Here is a 19284-nt window from a genome sequence, read left to right on the forward strand (position 1 = left end):
ATATTATATTATATTATATTATATTATATTATATTATATTATATTATATTATATTATATTATATTATATTATATTATATTATATTATATTATATTATATTATATTATATTATATTATATTATATTATATTATATTATATTATATTATATTATATTATATTATATTATATTATATTATATTATATTATATTATATTATATTATATTATATTATATTATATTATATTATATTATATTATATTATATTATATTATATTATATTATATTATATTATATTATATTATATTATATTATATTATATTATATTATATTATATTATATTATATTATATTATATTATATTATATTATATTATATTATATTATATTATATTATATTATATTATATTATATTATATTATATTATATTATATTATATTATATTATATTATATTATATTATATTATATTATATTATATTATATTATATTATATTATATTATATTATATTATATTATATTATATTATATTATATTATATTATATTATATTATATTATATTATATTATATTATATTATATTATATTATATTATATTATATTATATTATATTATATTATATTATATTATATTATATTATATTATATTATATTATATTATATTATATTATATTATATTATATTATATTATATTATATTATATTATATTATATTATATTATATTATATTATATTATATTATATTATATTATATTATATTATATTATATTATATTATATTATATTATATTATATTATATTATATTATATTATATTATATTATATTATATTATATTATATTATATTATATTATATTATATTATATTATATTATATTATATTATATTATATTATATTATATTATATTATATTATATTATATTATATTATATTATATTATATTATATTATATTATATTATATTATATTATATTATATTATATTATATTATATTATATTATATTATATTATATTATATTATATTATATTATATTATATTATATTATATTATATTATATTATATTATATTATATTATATTATATTATATTATATTATATTATATTATATTATATTATATTATATTATATTATATTATATTATATTATATTATATTATATTATATTATATTATATTATATTATATTATATTATATTATATTATATTATATTATATTATATTATATTATATTATATTATATTATATTATATTATNTATATATATATATATATATATAATAAATACGTGACGTAAATATTCTTTTAATTTAAAAAAATTGTTAAAAAAAAAGACTTTGAGCTTGGTCCCAATCTCTCATTAGTTAGATTTACCTTGGCTTGGACTGTGGATCTAAAATCTCTCCATTTTTTCTCCATATGAAAGTCATGGGAATATCACCATATGAAATGCAAGTTAATACAACTTTTTCTCCTCTTCTTTCAGTTAACACGAAAAATTTGGTATGAAACTTCGGTGCACCTAGAATAAAATTTTAAATAAATAAATGCAATATTAAAGGTAACACATAAGGAAATATCAAAAGAAAAATTAAAATTTATTTTTAACAAATTTGTTTAAATTAATATTTCCTAAAAATTTTAATAAATCTAGAAAGAAGTTAAAGCTTATTTCATCTATGCAAACATACCTTTTTTGCCCAAAATTATTATTTTTATGTTGGTTTTAAATTTACACTGTTATGTCAACATTTAAAAAAAATTTATGGCTATTTATGAAGAACAAATTACGTTTTATTAACAGTCACACCCACACATTAAAATGTTTCGGATTAAATTACGGTATAATGTACCGCCACTTTGGGTACACACACATCCGTAAATTCCATTGTTACCTATAAAATATTTCTTCTGAATTTTCAGAATAATATTTATTTAATTAGTGTGATTCAACGATTTTACGGAAATTATTATTTTAAAAAATAAGATGCATTAGATTTGTTTTTCGGGAATATGTTCCGTGCTTTTTACCGTATTTGATTAAAAAAAATTACAGTGCAATTGGTATTTAATGACACAGTTTTGTAAATATTCAATTAAATTTAAAGTTGTTCAAAAAAAAAATTTTTTTTTTAGAAATCACATTTGCATATAAAATGCAATTTTGATTAAACTTAAATATTTTAGTTACGTCAGTAAACGTAAACTATTTTTTTCGTTTTTCTTTTTTTTTTACTTTCAATCAATAAAATTTTTTAAACACCTTAAAAATATTGTATCTCTGCATGTTTAGGAAAAGGAGGGAGAAAGTCATTCAGTTTCATCCCTTGTCTTGAAAAGATATAAGAGCAGGGAAGTAAAGCGTCTTACAAAGCCTCTTTATAGTTCAGATCTAAAATTTATGGAATGATGGCAGATTAGGAAGCTACATCTCGAAACTGAGTAGAGCCAAAGTAGCTATTCTCTTGGGCTGGAAATGCGTGAAAAAAAATCGATGTAGTTGCATGGAGGTGGTTATTGTATTTTCAACGTATTAGAATCATTCGAATTTAAATAAAAGTTAAGGTATTTCGTAGATGTGCATCGCGAAGCCTATTATTATGAATTAATGTATCAGCAACGCTGTTGTAAAATTCAATAAAACAAATAGGATTGTGATATTGGAGAAAATGTCAACAATCAAGCACCAATTAATTTGTGTAACTATATTTTCAAAAACTATATCTTCAAAAACTATATTTTTAAATACTATAATTCTAAAAACTATATTTTTAAAAACTATATTTTTAAAAACTATATTTTTAAAAACTATATTTTTTAAAACTATATTGCGTAACTATATTTTTTTAGTTGGACTTTGAGTTTAATCCATAGAATTATTTAAACTGTACTAGGTATTATCCTCTGAAGTTAGAATTTGCAGATTTGATCGATAATCTTTTCCAAATGCCAGACAAACTTTCATGAAATTTTGTATGAGCATAGGCTTTTATAATACAAAGCGAATAACCGTTCAACGATAATGGAGATAATCGATTAAACATAGAAATTCTCTACACACTAGAAAGACGGATGGAGCCTGTTTAGCCCCCTGCTTCTCTTTTTCTTTGTTGTTTTGTAATTTAAAAATTAAATTACTGAAAGTATTGAATATTTAAACTTTTTATAATTTTGTTTAATATACTTTTTATAATTTTATTAATTTTTAAAGTGCTTAATTGGTTATTCATGTGTTAGATTTATGAGAGCGTATAGATAGAATCTTATACTTAGAGTGTATTTTAAATAGTCTATATCTTAAAACTCTCTAAAATCAATTCAGAATTTCAAAAAATGACCCGAATTTTAAGAAAAAACTTAACTTAAAATTACCCCAAATCAAAGCTAACTTCACGTCATGCAAAATGAGGCGGGGTTTGCTTTTGACGTCAAAGTATAGTAATTCAGGAGTTAAACCAAAGCTTTCAATCGAGAAAAGGGTTACAAAGGCAATTTAATTTGAATTTCATTTTTAAAAACCTGTTTTTCATTTATGTTTATATCATACGTATAGTTTAAATATATATGTAGTGTATATATATGTAATATATACATGTAGTGTATTAAATATATATGTAGTGTATCAGTTGCATCCTCCCTCTTGAGAAAATTTTTGTGGGTACCTTTCAGCATAATGAAATAAAATTGAGAAATCAAAAAATAAGTGTCGAAACTACTTTTGTTTCAATAACTTTTGAAATAAATCAATTTTTCTTTATTTATACTGATTAAGTTTTATTTCTATTTGTCCATATATAAAATTGAGAACTGTTTTGAAAGTTTTTATTTAATTAGTTGATCCCAATTAGAAGGAATGGAATGAATGGTATATGACCTAGAACTATAAGTTTTTAGGAAAAAAAAAATTTTAATAATTCCTTTTTCGAATTTTTAAAAATTCCTTTTTGAAAATTAAAATTAACTTCTAAAATATTTTCTTGAATTTTTTTTGGAAGAAACGTAAATAATGCTAAACCCCTAATATTTTTATTTTAACTTTGATAATTTCTTCTTCTAGATAAAATTATTTTTTAACTTTAAAAAAAAACCTGTTCGCCACTGTTCTCTAAAAATAAAATCCTTTCATTTCAAAAGTACATTTTCAATTGAAAAAAAAACTTAAATACTTACTATGGACTTTTAAATTCACTACTGTACTTAAACCAGTTCCTACGCCATTGTTTGCTTCACACAGATACGCACCTTCGTCAGATTTTTCTACGCTTCGGAAGTTCAGTGAACCATTAACCAAAATATGAATATAAGAGCTACTGACAATGGTTTTGAAAAGATCTGCCATACCATCTAATATGAGAAATAATGCAGAATTAAATTTACGAGCTGGCTGCAACTGTAATATTACACATGTTTGTTAATGTTTTAAATTGTTTTAATTAACAGATTTTCTTCAACGAACAGTTAACTAACGTAATGGTAAATGAGCAACTAAATGAATAAAACAACAGTTAAGTTTATAACTCTATTTCTCGTAGAATAATTTGTAAACTGCTTGCATGCTGAACATAAGCTAAAACTTAATTTAAATTCGTTTCATTTCAAAAAGCTCCACTTTTTAAATGTATTTTTTATATAAATGGGTAATGTATTATTTAAATATGGATATTTTAAAACAAATTATTAAAAACCTGGATGACCTAAAAGGTAATTAATATTTCATTTAAATTAACAAATAAATTAGGACGAAAATTATTAGCGAATCAAAATCTATTCATTTATAGGATCATTAATAATTCCTATAAATAAATCATTTATAGGAAATTCATACTAAATAAAACTTCAAAATCAATAGAGGAAAATCATTTATAAGAAATTCTTACTAATTAAAACTTAGTTAGAATTTATTTTTAGACGATGGTTAGTTTTCATTTTAATATTCTATAGCTGAAAATCATTAGGATACGCATAAATGAACTTACTAAGTTTACATAATCAGAACTATGTCATTATTTGTTCTTAAATTTTTAGCAAAAATATCCTGTTCTTTCATCAAAAAAAAAAAAAAAAAGGAGGAAAGGGAAAATATGTATAAATGCTTTGTCATTAATAATTTATAACTAAAGATTTCCTAGACACCTAATGAAAATTCTTTTTTTGGAAAATGATCATAATTCAAGTTGGATGCGGAAATGAAATGTCATTACAGCCGGGAATAAAATAATCAGTCATTGATTATCCATTTCATTTTTTTAAATCATTTCCAACAAATGATAAATCAAAAGCAAACCACATTAACATAAATGCTTAATTAGGTGTATCTGAAAAGTAAACAATCATTTGTTTTTATTTCCCTAGAGTTCCTCCTATTTGAAATATTTTTGTCTGATGACAGTTTTTATCTTGTGTTTTTTTTTAATTTTTATTATTGCTGCTTATCGAAAACCGGTACAAATTACTTCATCAAGAAAAATAACATAACGCAAGTTTAAGTTTCTTTTAGTGAATTTTGCTAAGTTTCTTATCTATTAACTTTTAACTAAAAAACATTTTCTATTGCATTCTGGTGCATAACGCTTATTAATTAATGTCATGATGACAAATATCATAATTGAATCGACATGCTTTGAAAAAAAAATGGCTCTAGGTTCAGCAGTAACTATTTTTTCTTGATATAAACCTATTTCATATTCGTCTTAGCATGCATCAAATTTTATTTATTTCTTTATTTTACTTAAAGACTGTCGTTTGATCAATTTGACATTTCTTGAAAAAGAAAATAATATTTGTCTATCCAAGAACTACAACCATTTCTGGAAAGAAGGAAAATTCCATAACATATAATTCTATTTGTCGATCTATCTATCTGCTTTATTCAAATACTTTATTTGCCTGTCTATTATCTGGGTATAAAAAGAACCTGCGTCAGTTTTTCTGGTGACAACTCTTTTCTGACGAGGAAGAAAATCACTTAGATCATCACTTTATTGTCCGTTGTTTCGTATATTCCATTCAAATAAATTGCTATATCTTGGTATCTCTCTCCAATTGCATCATACCAGGTGTAAGAAATTGAATCTAGGAACAAATATTTTCTAACAATGACATGATTCAGTTAAAAAAAATATCACTTATTTGAATGACTTACTCTCGCTGTGCCAATCATGAAATAAAATTTTTTGTTGTTGTTGACGTATGTCTGTTTTAGGCTGTGGGGTGCGATTGTTCTTGTTTTCCAGTGGCGACATCTATGGCCATGAATTCGACTTCTGCCACACCCATACGTCACACCCGTTTATAGGGCAGACCCATTCATTCATCCATTCATTCATCCACAGATCGTAATTGTTGAACTGAATAACAGAACAATCGATCTCAAATTCAGTACCCCCAGAGGTATTTTATATTTTATTTTATAACCGTAGTTGAACTGCCGACCCAGTTTTGGGTTTACGACTGCTAATGTTCAACTCCGCAGTTTTGTAATTTTGAACCAATCCAGAAGACAAGGAAACTCCTGGATCATTGCCCCAGAGCTATGATTTGTAATGGGAACATGAAGGACTTTGTGACTCGACAGATTTAACGTGTATCAGTCACCATTTATTACACGAGGAGTCTTCGGGCGGCGAGGATCGAACCCACGAACTCTCGGATGTGCGAACAGCACCCTACCGATCAGGCTATCCCGGCCCAAAATTTTGTTGAATGTTAATATTAAAAAAAGATGTTAATAATAGAGTGTTAATAATTGTGTGTTTATAATAGGGGAAAATTAAGTGCGCATTATATAAAATGAAGGGATCACTTATTTTCTAATTAAAGAAACGGTATTCTGAGTATAAATCTGAACGATTAATATTCTTTAATGAAAAGGAGAAAAATCATCTTATTTGGAAGTTAAACATAAGTACTAACAAAATTAACATTTAATAATGACTTTAAAAAACTGTGTGATTTCACTGAATAAAAATGAGAAAAATTCGGTACTTTCAACTCCAAAAGTGAAGTGATTATGTTTAACCATGTGATAAAAATCGGAATAATTTGGATACATACAAGGGTTCTCGCGCTGTTTGGTTTACCATGCTTGTCTTCTGAATCAAAAACTGCGATGATTTACCTACGAAATGGTCAGTTGCAGACATTCTATTGTAACGAATAGTAAAATAATTCTATTCTCTGAAATGTGACTCATTGAGCAATTAATTATGATTCTCGGAGCTCTAATTTTTTAAAAAATACTAAGCTTAACTTTACACATCGGAACATTTCTACGTGAATCCTTGATATATATATATATATATATATATATATAACATAAAAANTGCCGATGAATTTCACATGGTTTAACTTTCTTTGCATTTAGAAAACGAATCACATATATATATATATATATATACGAGGTGTATCCAGAAAGTAAGTTTCCCTAATTTTTTCAAAAAAAGAACTCACACTTTCAGGAACATATTTATCGGCAACAAGTACAACAATGTTTCAACTATTTTTCAACATATAGCCGCCACCAGAATTGAGACACTTGTCATATCGTTGGATCAACTTTTGTATCCCTCTGTCGTAGAACTCAGCTGCCTGAGAATGGAATCAGCGTGCAGCAGACGTCTATCGTTACTGTGAAACACTGCGGAAATTGTGACTTGCCATTCAAAACAAGAGTCGTGAAAAATGCTCACTGCAGCTGGTGCGCTCCCCCATGATAATGCTTGTCCACATACGGCATGGCGCACAGCAGCTGTCTTAACGGAATTTGGCAGAGAGTTGTTTGATCATCCACCCTACAGCCCTGATATTGCTCCCAGCAATGTTCACGTTTTTTGCACAACAAGAAATTCCATTCCAATTTTGCATTTCAAGAAATTCCTGTCCTCCGGTGAGCGTTTTGGCAATGATGAAGAGCTAAAGACGTCTGTCACACGCTGGTTCCATTCACAGACGGCAGAGTTCTATGACAGAGGGATACAAAAGTTAATCCCACGATATGACAAGTGTCTCAATTCTGGTCGTGTCTATGTAGAAAAATAGCTGAAACATTGCTTTACTTACTTGTAGCCAGTAAATATGTTCCTGAAAGTGTGAGCTTTTTTTTCTCATAAATTAGGGAAACTTACATTCTGGATGCGCCTCGCATATATATATATATTGTCCTAAGGACCCTTGCAAAAGAAAAAAAAATGAGGTTTCAAAAATATTATTATTTTACTTTTTATTTATACCATCTGCTGGATTGCAGAATGGTAGTTGGGGAAAGGGAGATCCTGAAGTTACATCGCCATGGCTCACACATTCTACCAATGCCTAAATCTCTAACAAGTTCCATCTTCAACTAGATCCGCAAACGAAATTAGTCAAAATAATCGAATCAGCTCCAGTGATATGCTAAGTACCACCAATAACATGATCATTAATTCTTAGAATTAGATGAGAATAAAATTAACATTAAATGAGGGGAAAATATTTCTTTCACAACAGGAACAACTAATATTTTTTAGCCAGTATAGTTTCAAACTAGTTGTGCATTTGGAAGAAGGCATGAATGAGAAGGTGGGGGAAAAAAAACTTTTTGCAGCTTTTTATGAAGGCATGTCGTTTTTTAGCGACATTGTTTTTATGTCAAGGACTATTTCGGCCTGCTTGCCAACGAAACGAGCAACCTATTTTCGCCCACAATTTATGTACCACAGTAGACTTAGTTACTATTTCCGCTGGAAAAGTAGCAGGTTTACACTTAACCTAAGAAATTTAGGTTTTAGCTCATGCAAATAAAAAGTAAAAAGACAGCACAGGAAACTCTGGACTTCACAAAATGTTTGAAAATTAAAGCAAATGAGCAGGTAAAAATTGAGTAGAGTTAAAAAAAAATCGGTGACTCAATGCCGCAATCCTCTATTCAGCTCTTTGTTAATTGGGTGAAATGGTTTCAGTCTATCTAGTGATAACGATATCTGAACAATAAGTTGTATCACTTTGTCTATTATATTTGTCAATCTATTTACCTATTCTATTCATATCAATAGTTTCTATCTTCCATTTGACACCACGCCTGTTGAATGAGGAATTTTTTTCACTGGTTTAGAGTAGAATTACTTAATATATCACTTTATTTGTACGAATATTTATCTATTTTTTTTTCAAACTAACACAGCTAAAAATAAATTACAGTTTATCTACAGAACTGAATAAGTTTTGTAATTTTTCTAGAGTTAACAACAGGTTTTCTGCAGTGTAGTCTTAACTAAAAAAACACTGCAGTTATTTTGAAGCTTTTCTGAAATAGTTTATCATTAATATATTTCAAATAAACTTTTGGCTTCTGTCTACGAAATTACTGCAGTTCAAGTGAGGTTACTTTGAAATCCTAAAGTTAAAAAAAAAACTGAAACCGTGGTTATGCTGCATTAAATAAGTAATTATGCAGTCATTGCTTCAGAAGTATACTCGTATTTTCTGATGAATCTGCAGAAATACTACAGTTACTTTGCATTGTAAGATTTTAAATGAGGGAGTCTTTGATGTCTTCAATCTTGTTCTAATCGATTGAAAAATATATTTTTATAGTGTTTTTTTTATTATAAATAAATGTCTTACATTTAGGTCAAAATATTCTAAACATATATATTGACATAAGGGATAAAGTACACTGTCCGTATTCATAAAAGAAAAATTCATAAAATACTTGATTTAATAGTAATTATTTTATAGTTCAGAGGCGTCGAAAACAATTAAGCATGATTCTGACATAAATTACTTATTTTAAAATGCGCATAAAATATCTCTTTATTTTAGTAATTTTATTACTAATTTCATTGATTACTTTTTATTATTTCAATATTTATTTTTGACTAGATAAAGCTGCTTTTGGCAAAAACAAAGTTTATGGTAAAAGGTTTGGAAGTTTATGGTAAAAACTATATTGTAAAAGTAAGTAGTTAATAAAAGTAAGCAGTTTCGAATTTATACTAAACTAGGATTATTTAGGAACAAATATTATACTTATTTTATCGAATCAAAATAAATTTTTAGTTTGGATATCAAACAAATTTATGTCTAAAGAGTTTACGAAATGGAATTTGGAAATTGATATTTATCCCCCAATTTCTCTGCTTCAAACCTCTACTTCAAAAGTTTATTAATTTCAGTCTGTTTCTGAAATTTGTCTTTAAAAAAAATTTAGATTTTGTTTGCTTGAAATTGAAGCTTTTCAAATTAAACAAATAATTCTGCTTTAAAAAAATTCTTTTCAATCGAACCTAAATGAGCATTAGATATATAAGACTGCTTACTTTAAAAATTCGTTTAGAAATCCTTGCTTTTATTAAACTAGAAAGAAAAATTAAAAATTGAAAAATTAGAAAGAATTAAACTTGAAAGAGAAATAACAGAACTGAGAAGAAAAGGAAAATTCACGTCTACATAGCTAGCCATTTGTGGTAAAAATGGGGTTAAATATTAATTCATTTAATTATTCTATCGTATACAACCAAAACATTTCGATAACCATGAAATGACGCTAATCAAACAGTTAACTCTGAGAAAATTCATTAACTGTGCTTTCACCCAGTATGATTAAACAAAAACTTTATCCACGCCATAAGACCCAACTGATGAAAGCATTTAGTTCCTTGTATCAGAACGTGACACAGAGATATAGCTGAGATTGCTAAGCGGGCAATATCACGTCAGACAGGAAAGGAGTTCGAATCCCAGGATTCAATGAGTCGGCATTTTCACAACATAGAAATTTAATGAGTGATATACTCCCTAAGTGATACATCTGATCAAGAGAATAGATCAAATAAGAAGAAAACAATAATCTTTTTTTTTCAGGACAAGAAGTATAGTATTTTCCATTGATCGCAATAGATGGCACAACTAAAACTCACATTTCTAAATATTTACTGTAAGGGCTTTGAGGCAGGTTCTACTACAAAATTACTGCAGTAATTTTACAGTTTTTACACTTCAAAATTTCTGTAGCGGAATTGGTCAAATCACCACACTTTTCGATCGGCATTTTTTTCGTAGATTATTCTGGAGTTTATTTTTAGCTTGGAATAGCTGCCTTAGTTTGGCTCCATGGCATGTGGATCAGTTTCACCAGCAACAACGACTATTTTCTACCAAGGAAGAAAACCACTTAGCGTTGCACTTTATTTATTGGGATACTTATATATTTTTTATGAAGGTGGTGATCGCCATTATTAATATTATAGTGGTTTATTAATATTATAGTGGTAAGTATTGTCTCAAGGAAAATAAATAAACTCATAAATAACTCTGTAAATACTTTGGCTATCGCGAGTCACCAACGAGACCGTGAGAATCAGAATAACCATGTAACTGAAACATGTTTGTGGTAAGAAATTAATAATAAATAGTTATAAATAGATTGTTGCTTTCGATTCGGCGCAGCAGTGAATTAATGAGTCTATACATTGAAATAAAATGTACAGTATTGAAATAAAAAGTTAGCAGTAACATTGATCGGCAATAAAATAATAAAATATTTCATGTTCACTTTATAAAGATTAACTAATTGATTTAATTTAAATATAATTCGAGTAAGAATAATTTAAAAAAAATAAGTTTAAGTAATTAAAGATATTTCAAAGGCTACGCAATATGTAATGCCAATTGTGGCATCACAATTTTATTAAAGCCTATAGCTATTTCTGTTTGGCTGCACGTGTGTTGAATAAAGTTGTTTTAATTTCGCCATCAACATCTATTATTTTCTGTCAAAAAATAAAAATAACTTACTGCCTTATTTTGTTTGTCGGAATATTTATATGTTCTACTCAGATTAGTAGCCATTTTTGTTTGGCTCCTTGCAGGTTAAATAAAGTGGGTAAGTTTCACCAGCAATTACGAATATTTTCTGACAAGGTGGACCACTTGCACATACCATAAGACCACTTATGGTATAAATTTATTTATCGGAATATTTGTATATTTTATTCAAATCAATAGCTTCTTCTGTTTGGCTCCATGTGAGCTGAATGAAGTTGTCTTAATTTCTGCAGCGCGTCGCCTATTTTCTGGCAAAAATAAACCTTTTGCAATAGTATTTCATTCATCGGAATATTTATACATTTTATTCAAACCAATAGCTATTTCTGTATTGCTATATGTATATTGAGCAAAGAGGTGCCGGTTCTCCAGCAATAATCTCTATTTTCTAGCCAGGAAAAAAACATTTAGAGTATCATATTATTTGTCGGAATATTTATAGATTTTATTAGGACGTTTTATGGTTAATATAAATTCCAATCGATAGTTATATTTTCGTGAGTTCAAAAATGTTCTTACAAAAAGATAATTAAATACACTTTATGTGACAAACAATTTATCAATTTTATTTAAGTGACCATATTTTTTTTAAACGCAAATCAATAGAATTTTTTTTAAAAAAAACTGCATTAAATTGAATGTATGTTGCACTTAAAAGATTTTTTTAATCATGGAGAACATTCTTCGAGAGCGGCTCTCGTATAATTTTTCATTTTTAATCATAACATTCAGAGCGGAGAACGTTAAGTAGTTTAGAAACTGAAAATATAATATTTTTTAGAAAGACATAAAACATGTTTCTTATCAATATTTTATAACACACCAAGCGATAAAAAAACAACAAGAAAGGCGCAATTATTTATTTCTCGACAGAAAAATGATGAAAAGAACATTTTTTTTGTTTTGCTAAAAGAGGGTTGTAATAAATATTTGTTCGTGCTTTGATAAACGCAGTATTTTGTTTGCTGACATAGAAAATTCTTATACTCAAGTGTTTTGATAAAATATCGATTTTGACTACAGTTTTGAAAGCTATTGAAATTTTTAATAAAACCTATTCCCTTTTGAAAGTGCTTTTTGAATCGTTGGATATTAAACTTTTTGAAAGTAAGGAGGTTTTTTATGAATAGAAGCTGTGATATTATTTTAACTAAGTTTATTTTTTGTAATTGAATGACTCAAATATTAATATTTTTCATCTTTTGAATAGAAAATGTTTCATTAAAATAATACAATAAAAAAAATTCCACTACATGCGCTTTAAATTGCATTCGACAGACATTAGAATTTTATGAAGATGCACCTCCTTTTTTTCAGAATGCTTGACAGAAAGGATGAACTTATATTGATCTTTTCACACAGAGTAACAATTTTAATTAATTAAAATAAACAAAGGAACCTGTTATTTTGAATGCAATAGTTTTGAAACACTTTATTTCGGTACTTTAAAAATCTTCGTTTTTATTCTTCCAGTTCCACTTCTTTATACTGAGTCTTCTATTTTATGATTATGCTCTTTTAAGATATAAATAGAACAAACGTGCAAATTTGAACACAATTACAAAGCAATTTATTAGGTTATTATTAACCCGAGCACAATGTATTAATGATTAGTAATTTATTATTATTTTTTGTAATAACAAATAACTCATAATTATTATTAATCAGTTTATGTACAGTTCTTATCCCAATTTTCTGTTTTATGAGGATCCCAAATACATGCTATTAATACCATTTAACGGATAATTTTTCCATACGTATGGTTCAGTTTACCAAAAAATGATCGTTTTCGAAATTATAAGTTTTATTACTGCACATATAGCAAAAAATTCAAATTTGAAACGTAAATTTAACCGAATAAATGATGATCATGTCATGATCAAAGGTATCATTATAAAATTGCCCAAATATCACCACATTTACCAAATTTTACCACCCATTATAAAATTATATGTTATTGTCAATTTTACAAAAATCATCATCAATGTTTGATTAAAAAATATCAATCATTTTTGTCTTCCTGTAGAGATAGTAGTACAGCGACTCCTAGTTTCATTGATACAAATAAATCTTTAACTGTGATTAAGTCTCATGTTTTCATTTAATGTGAATGTTGCAGATCTGTTCAAAAAGGTTCCTTACAGCAAGCTTAAACGGTGCGGAATGTAAACCAGAAAGTTACCTAAAAAGCAATACAAATATCCTTGCCTGTAAAGAGGGTTAATATTTCAATTAATCATTCCCCGTGCTTGAGTGCACGCTTCTGTAACGTGATCTAGGATGGCAATGAAAGGAACCGCTGTCGGTGTTCCCACTTGCTGAAGCACTAGAGAGAGGAGTGGAGCGTCTACAAATTGACGCCGCTAAAAGGATTATTAATTGAAGTCTATAAATTGAGACATGATAATTTTATTGCTTTTTAATAAGTCTAATTGGAGCAGGAAAATTCTAATGCTTCAATTTATAAATTTATAAATTGTGGCAACGAATTTAGAGGTATTGATAACAATGCTAAGACTAAGGTTTCTGAGTAAGACGAGGAATTAAACTTGACTTTTCTATTTATTCTATCTGCACAGGTGTTTAGTTTTTATCTATAGTTCCAAGATTTCTGTTTAATATGACAAACTACCTTTCGTAACTACTATTTAAATAAACAATATATTACTTCAAATTGATTGTTGATGCTTAATGTTTTTAAGGCTCGTTATTATAATTAACTTAGAAGCATGATACTTACTCGTTGAAACTTTCCATCTTACATGAGGCTGTGGTACACCGTCAGCTTGACAATCGATCTTAGCAGGTTGTCCAGCTATGGCAGAAGTATCTTTAGGTTGCAAAATCCATCTAGGAGGTACTAAGTTTAAAAGAAAATATTCAGCATAAATAATAGAATTTATTTTTGTTGTTTCAGTATTAGAAAGTTATTTATGTTTCCTTTGAAAGTAACTGTACTCATGAAGTTTCTTTATGATTTCAAAGGAAAAAAATAGCATAAATAATAAAACTACTGGAGACAATTACGATAATTGCTTGCTAGAAACAAGTTAAATTTTTCCGTGGAATATTTTATCATTAACCGATGTTTCGTAACTATATAATAACTTAATATGACAAAAAAAAAATTAAATATCTTTAAAAGCATGCTAATTCACATTAATCATTTCTAAATAATATTCAAGGAAGTTATATCAAGGAATCATATTTAAATAGTATTCAAGCTTCATGGCTGTTAAAAATGTATTGTTTAAAAGAAACAGAATTAAAGCAGATAAGGGAAATATTTTGCAAGATTCTAATTCGCTGCTAGCAGGAAAAATATCTACTTGAAAATGGATTAACACAAATGTTAAATTGCTTATGTCCATTCAATCGTTTGATATTTTGTTTCTGTGTTTCTATTGTGGAAAAGAGACTCCATCATTTTAGCAACAATATGCGTGTGTTAACAAGTGTCAGTATTTTTTACGAAGTACTTTGGCAATGATTTTGGAAAAAGTTGCAATAAATATGATTTTATAATTTGCGATAAAATTAAGTAAGTGTGGTAAAATATGGCAATTTTATCGTGATATCTTAGAATATTGCATTAAAAAATTTATTCGACTAAAGTAACTTTTTAATTATGTTTTTTCTTTATTAAATAAGTGGTAATAAGAGCTATTATTTTGAAAGCAAAAACTTTACGGTAAACCGTTTCCATATAAACGGAGAAAATTTCAAATGAGTGTTTTAAATACTGTTCATTTTCGATTTATTAAACAAAATGATTTTTTATTAGAGATGTTATTTTCATACAGTACGATATTTTTTCCAGATCTTTTTCCCTGCGTTAGAAGTTAAAGAAGATTGTTTTATATTTAAAGTTTGTGCAACATCAAATTTAAATTATCTAAAAATGAAATAGTTTTGAAGTTGAATAAGCTTCAGTCAGATATTTGAGTATTTATTTAATGCAGTAAAATGATAGTTTCAATGAGAATTAAAAGCTATATTTAATTATGTAGAATTAAAATTAAGCTTACCTCTGACTACCATTCGAGTACTGTATGATCCTGTTCCAACCTTATTTGTTGCCATACACGTGTAATTGCCATTGTGTTTATAACTCAATGTGTTGATAGTTAAAGTGGATACAAATCCATTCCCTGCATGGATAATATTTGAATCAAAGTCTTCTTCAATTAATGGGAAACCGTCTTTCAGCCATTTAATAGTGATCGGAGGATCACCGGACAGTACAATGCATGCTACTGCAGTCCTCATTCCTTCATGTAAGTTCTCTGGGAAATGGAAGTTCGAAACATGTGGCTTTGCTGAAATACAAGCATGTCCGAATTATGATGAGATAATTCCTAATATATATATATATATATATATATATATATATATNTTTATATAATACTCTAACTTATACTTTTTTTCGTATTTATTTTTGAAGTCTATTAATCATTTCCTATAACTAATAGTCACAGTATTTAAGTAATAATTTGACTGCAAATATGAAACAACAATTTCTTTTTTTTATTTATATTTAGGAACTGAAAGTCATTTGATTTTAGTAACTTGCTTAAAAGAAAACATATAGATGGAGAAATAAATATATCCTTATTATTATTTCCCTGTAGAAACTGAATTAGATTGTGAACGTAGAATTTTAAGAGTCAAATCTCCGACCATAGATTTTGATCACCTCTCCCAAATCAGGTAGATGTTGCAAACTTCTAGTATATTCAATATAGACTTCATTTAGTGATGCTGGTGATAGGTTGCGTATGAGCGTTAAATTTTCCAAAAAGTCTAAATGAGACTGAATAATTCTATTTTTTCTAACCATATTTATTCATTAATATAGTACTTTTGTAGTTTCATGTGTATCCTTAACTATGCTTATGCCATCAGCCTATCTATATTAAGGTAGAATTCGCTTATTAGATTGAAATATAGAAGACGGAACAGAAGTATTTGTTAAACATAAAGTATAACAAAACAAAAAAAAGAAAATTTTTGTTTGTTTTAAAAGTAAAGAACAGTCTATGCATGTTCATGCAAAACTACTATTCTTGGTTCTGAGTCGATAGCTTTTTCTTAACTATGAATAATTTACAAAATTTCATAAAGTTGAGTCTCTTCAGTAATCCATGTACTTCACTATACACTTCACTTGTTGTAAAGACAGCTTTTGAACTATGCAAAAAAAACTAAATATTTAATTGAATAATAATATTTTGTTAAGTATTTTGTTTTCTATAGTAACTATAATAACTATATTAACTATTCAGAAAAGCTAAATATTAATAAAAACTTTAAAGAGAGCTATAAAAACTCGGTGCATATTTTATTTTATCAAGAACTAGTTAGTTGTCAGCAAGAATGTTTGCTCAAAGCCGAAAGTAAATTAAATATTTAATAAATAAATCCGATGTTGAATCTTTGAACCAGTTCCATAGTTTATTTATTTATTTATTTATGGCGATGGAAATAGGCACATTGCTTACCTCTTTGTACCCTGCTTACTAAGTGCATCTTTAGATGGTTGCTCTTTACTCATTAAAATTTTCCTTTGATCTTCATTACAATTCATATTAATGGTGGGAAATGTAAATTAAATAAAATATTTTAAGTTCAAAATTCAAAATGATGAATTCTTATTTAGATTCTTCATTTCATTTTTTTGACCGGGATTCAACATTTAAAAACATTTACACAGCTTTGACACATCTTCAAAGTCTTTATTAATAAGCATCTTTTCTTAAATATTTTAATAAATATTGAATTTTCAATATTTAAAGTAAGCAATCATGTGAATTTAAAAAAAAAAAAAAAAACTTCTTGTTCGTAAAGTACTTTAGTTAGAATAGAGATCCTTACTTTTTATAACTACAATAAAAGATCGAGACACTGGTACGCCTTGAGAATAAGTGACTTCACAGCTATAAATGCCATCATCAACTCCTGTCTGCATTTCCGAAATTTGAACTGTGCCATTCGGAAATACTCTTTGTTTTTGGTTAATTGGCAGTTTTCTTTGGTCTAGAGATATAAAATTAAGGAAACATGTGAAATACGTTTTTGTAATTTTAAACACAGAAAGCTGTAGTTTAGAAACCTACACAGTAAAAAAAAACTGTAAATTTCACAGAAAAAAAAAACATGTTTAAAAAATACAGTTTATAGATAAATAAAGATCTTTTTTTCTGTTTTTAATCACCACCCGCGCGCTGCCGAAAATTCTCGTTTCTTTGCGGTATTTCTCCGCACAATTAATAGTTTAAAACTGCTTTTCACAAAACAGTCCTACTTTGCTTTTCACTCTAATTAAAAACGGATTTAAACTGTCAAGTGTGAAGTTTTCAAGCAATTCAAGTTTTTGCCATGCAGTTTTGCTTACCGTAATATAACTATCTTTTTCGAATCAATTTACGATTACTTTTTATACTTTTCTTACTTTTAGACAATTATGTAATAATTTTTAGCACCGTGCAAACATAATTATGTTTTAACTATACTGGTAAATTGAAACTCTACCTAATTTTATCTGCCTTTACATATAATTTTGAAAAATAATTTAGCAAAATTGTTCAATTAAGTTAAATTGCCAGACTTTTTTTTATAAGGGTAAGCCACTGTAGTTTCAAACTTTCACTCAAATACGATTTTAATAAGTAAGGCATTAAAGATAAAGAGAGCTCAAGATTTTTTTACAAAACGAAACACTAAATCTGCCGTGGCTCAGGGGACAGAGCGTTCGACGCCTGATAAGGTGTCCCGGGTTCGAATCTCGGTGTTGACAGGTCATATGAATTCTGCTATTAGCTCGCACCGACCACAATGCTAGAATAGTTATTTTTATTAAGATAATAGGGCTAATTTGTTGAAATAAGAGTACTCGTATGGATCAAAAACAAGTGTCAGATTTTTGTCAGTTGTTTTTTTTTACAGTTTATATATATATATACACTACCGGTCAAAAGTTTGCGAAAATTTTGAAATCTGCAAAGAAAAGGTCTAAATTCAAATGTTCATAGAACTGCGAAAAATCATTCAAATGACATGAAAATTTGATATGTTCTAAAGTGAACCCTCTATTGTTAGTAACATATGATCAAATTGCAATACTTTGTTTTTTGCGAACTGAATCCAGCTTTTCATCAAAGATTGTTTTTATGGTGAAAAAAGTTGTTAAGTTTGAACACTTGCCAAACTTGCAAAAAATATTTTTTGTACTTTCCGTTAATAGAAAATAGTTATTTGAACAGTTCTATGTAAGCCCTCAAAATTTCAAATCGATTCGATTTTTTTTGACGAAGTTATAGAATTTTGAAAAACATGTGTACTTCTCTCGATTTTTGAGCATTCCACATATGCAGTCTTCTGGTCTATACATCTTCTATCAAAGAACTTTTTAATTTTTATGTTTCTATATTTTCAAATAATTAATATTTATCATAAAACAAATACTCTTATTCATTATTGTAATTATTATTGTTTATATTTATTGTTTATATTTATTGCTTAC

At 26.9% G+C, this 19284-nt stretch overlaps 1 protein-coding gene across 1 annotated transcript in view; it reads right to left on the bottom strand.

The window, feature by feature from the left end:
• Positions 1–19284, bottom strand: part of LOC107448584 (cell adhesion molecule Dscam1) — a 106882-nt gene that overhangs the window by 24931 nt on the left and 62667 nt on the right. Inside the window, exons 9-13 of the mRNA XM_021146874.3 lie at positions 17637–17798; positions 15791–16081; positions 14503–14622; positions 4131–4304; positions 1335–1482 (exon numbers count right to left, since the gene is read on the bottom strand). Of these exons, the coding sequence (XP_021002533.3) occupies positions 1335–1482; positions 4131–4304; positions 14503–14622; positions 15791–16081; positions 17637–17798 (895 nt within the window). The remainder of the gene's footprint in view (positions 1–1334; positions 1483–4130; positions 4305–14502; positions 14623–15790; positions 16082–17636; positions 17799–19284) is intronic.

Source organism: Parasteatoda tepidariorum, chromosome 8 (genome assembly GCF_043381705.1).
Source record: "Parasteatoda tepidariorum isolate YZ-2023 chromosome 8, CAS_Ptep_4.0, whole genome shotgun sequence".
Classification (NCBI taxonomy): Eukaryota; Metazoa; Arthropoda; class Arachnida; order Araneae; family Theridiidae; genus Parasteatoda; species Parasteatoda tepidariorum.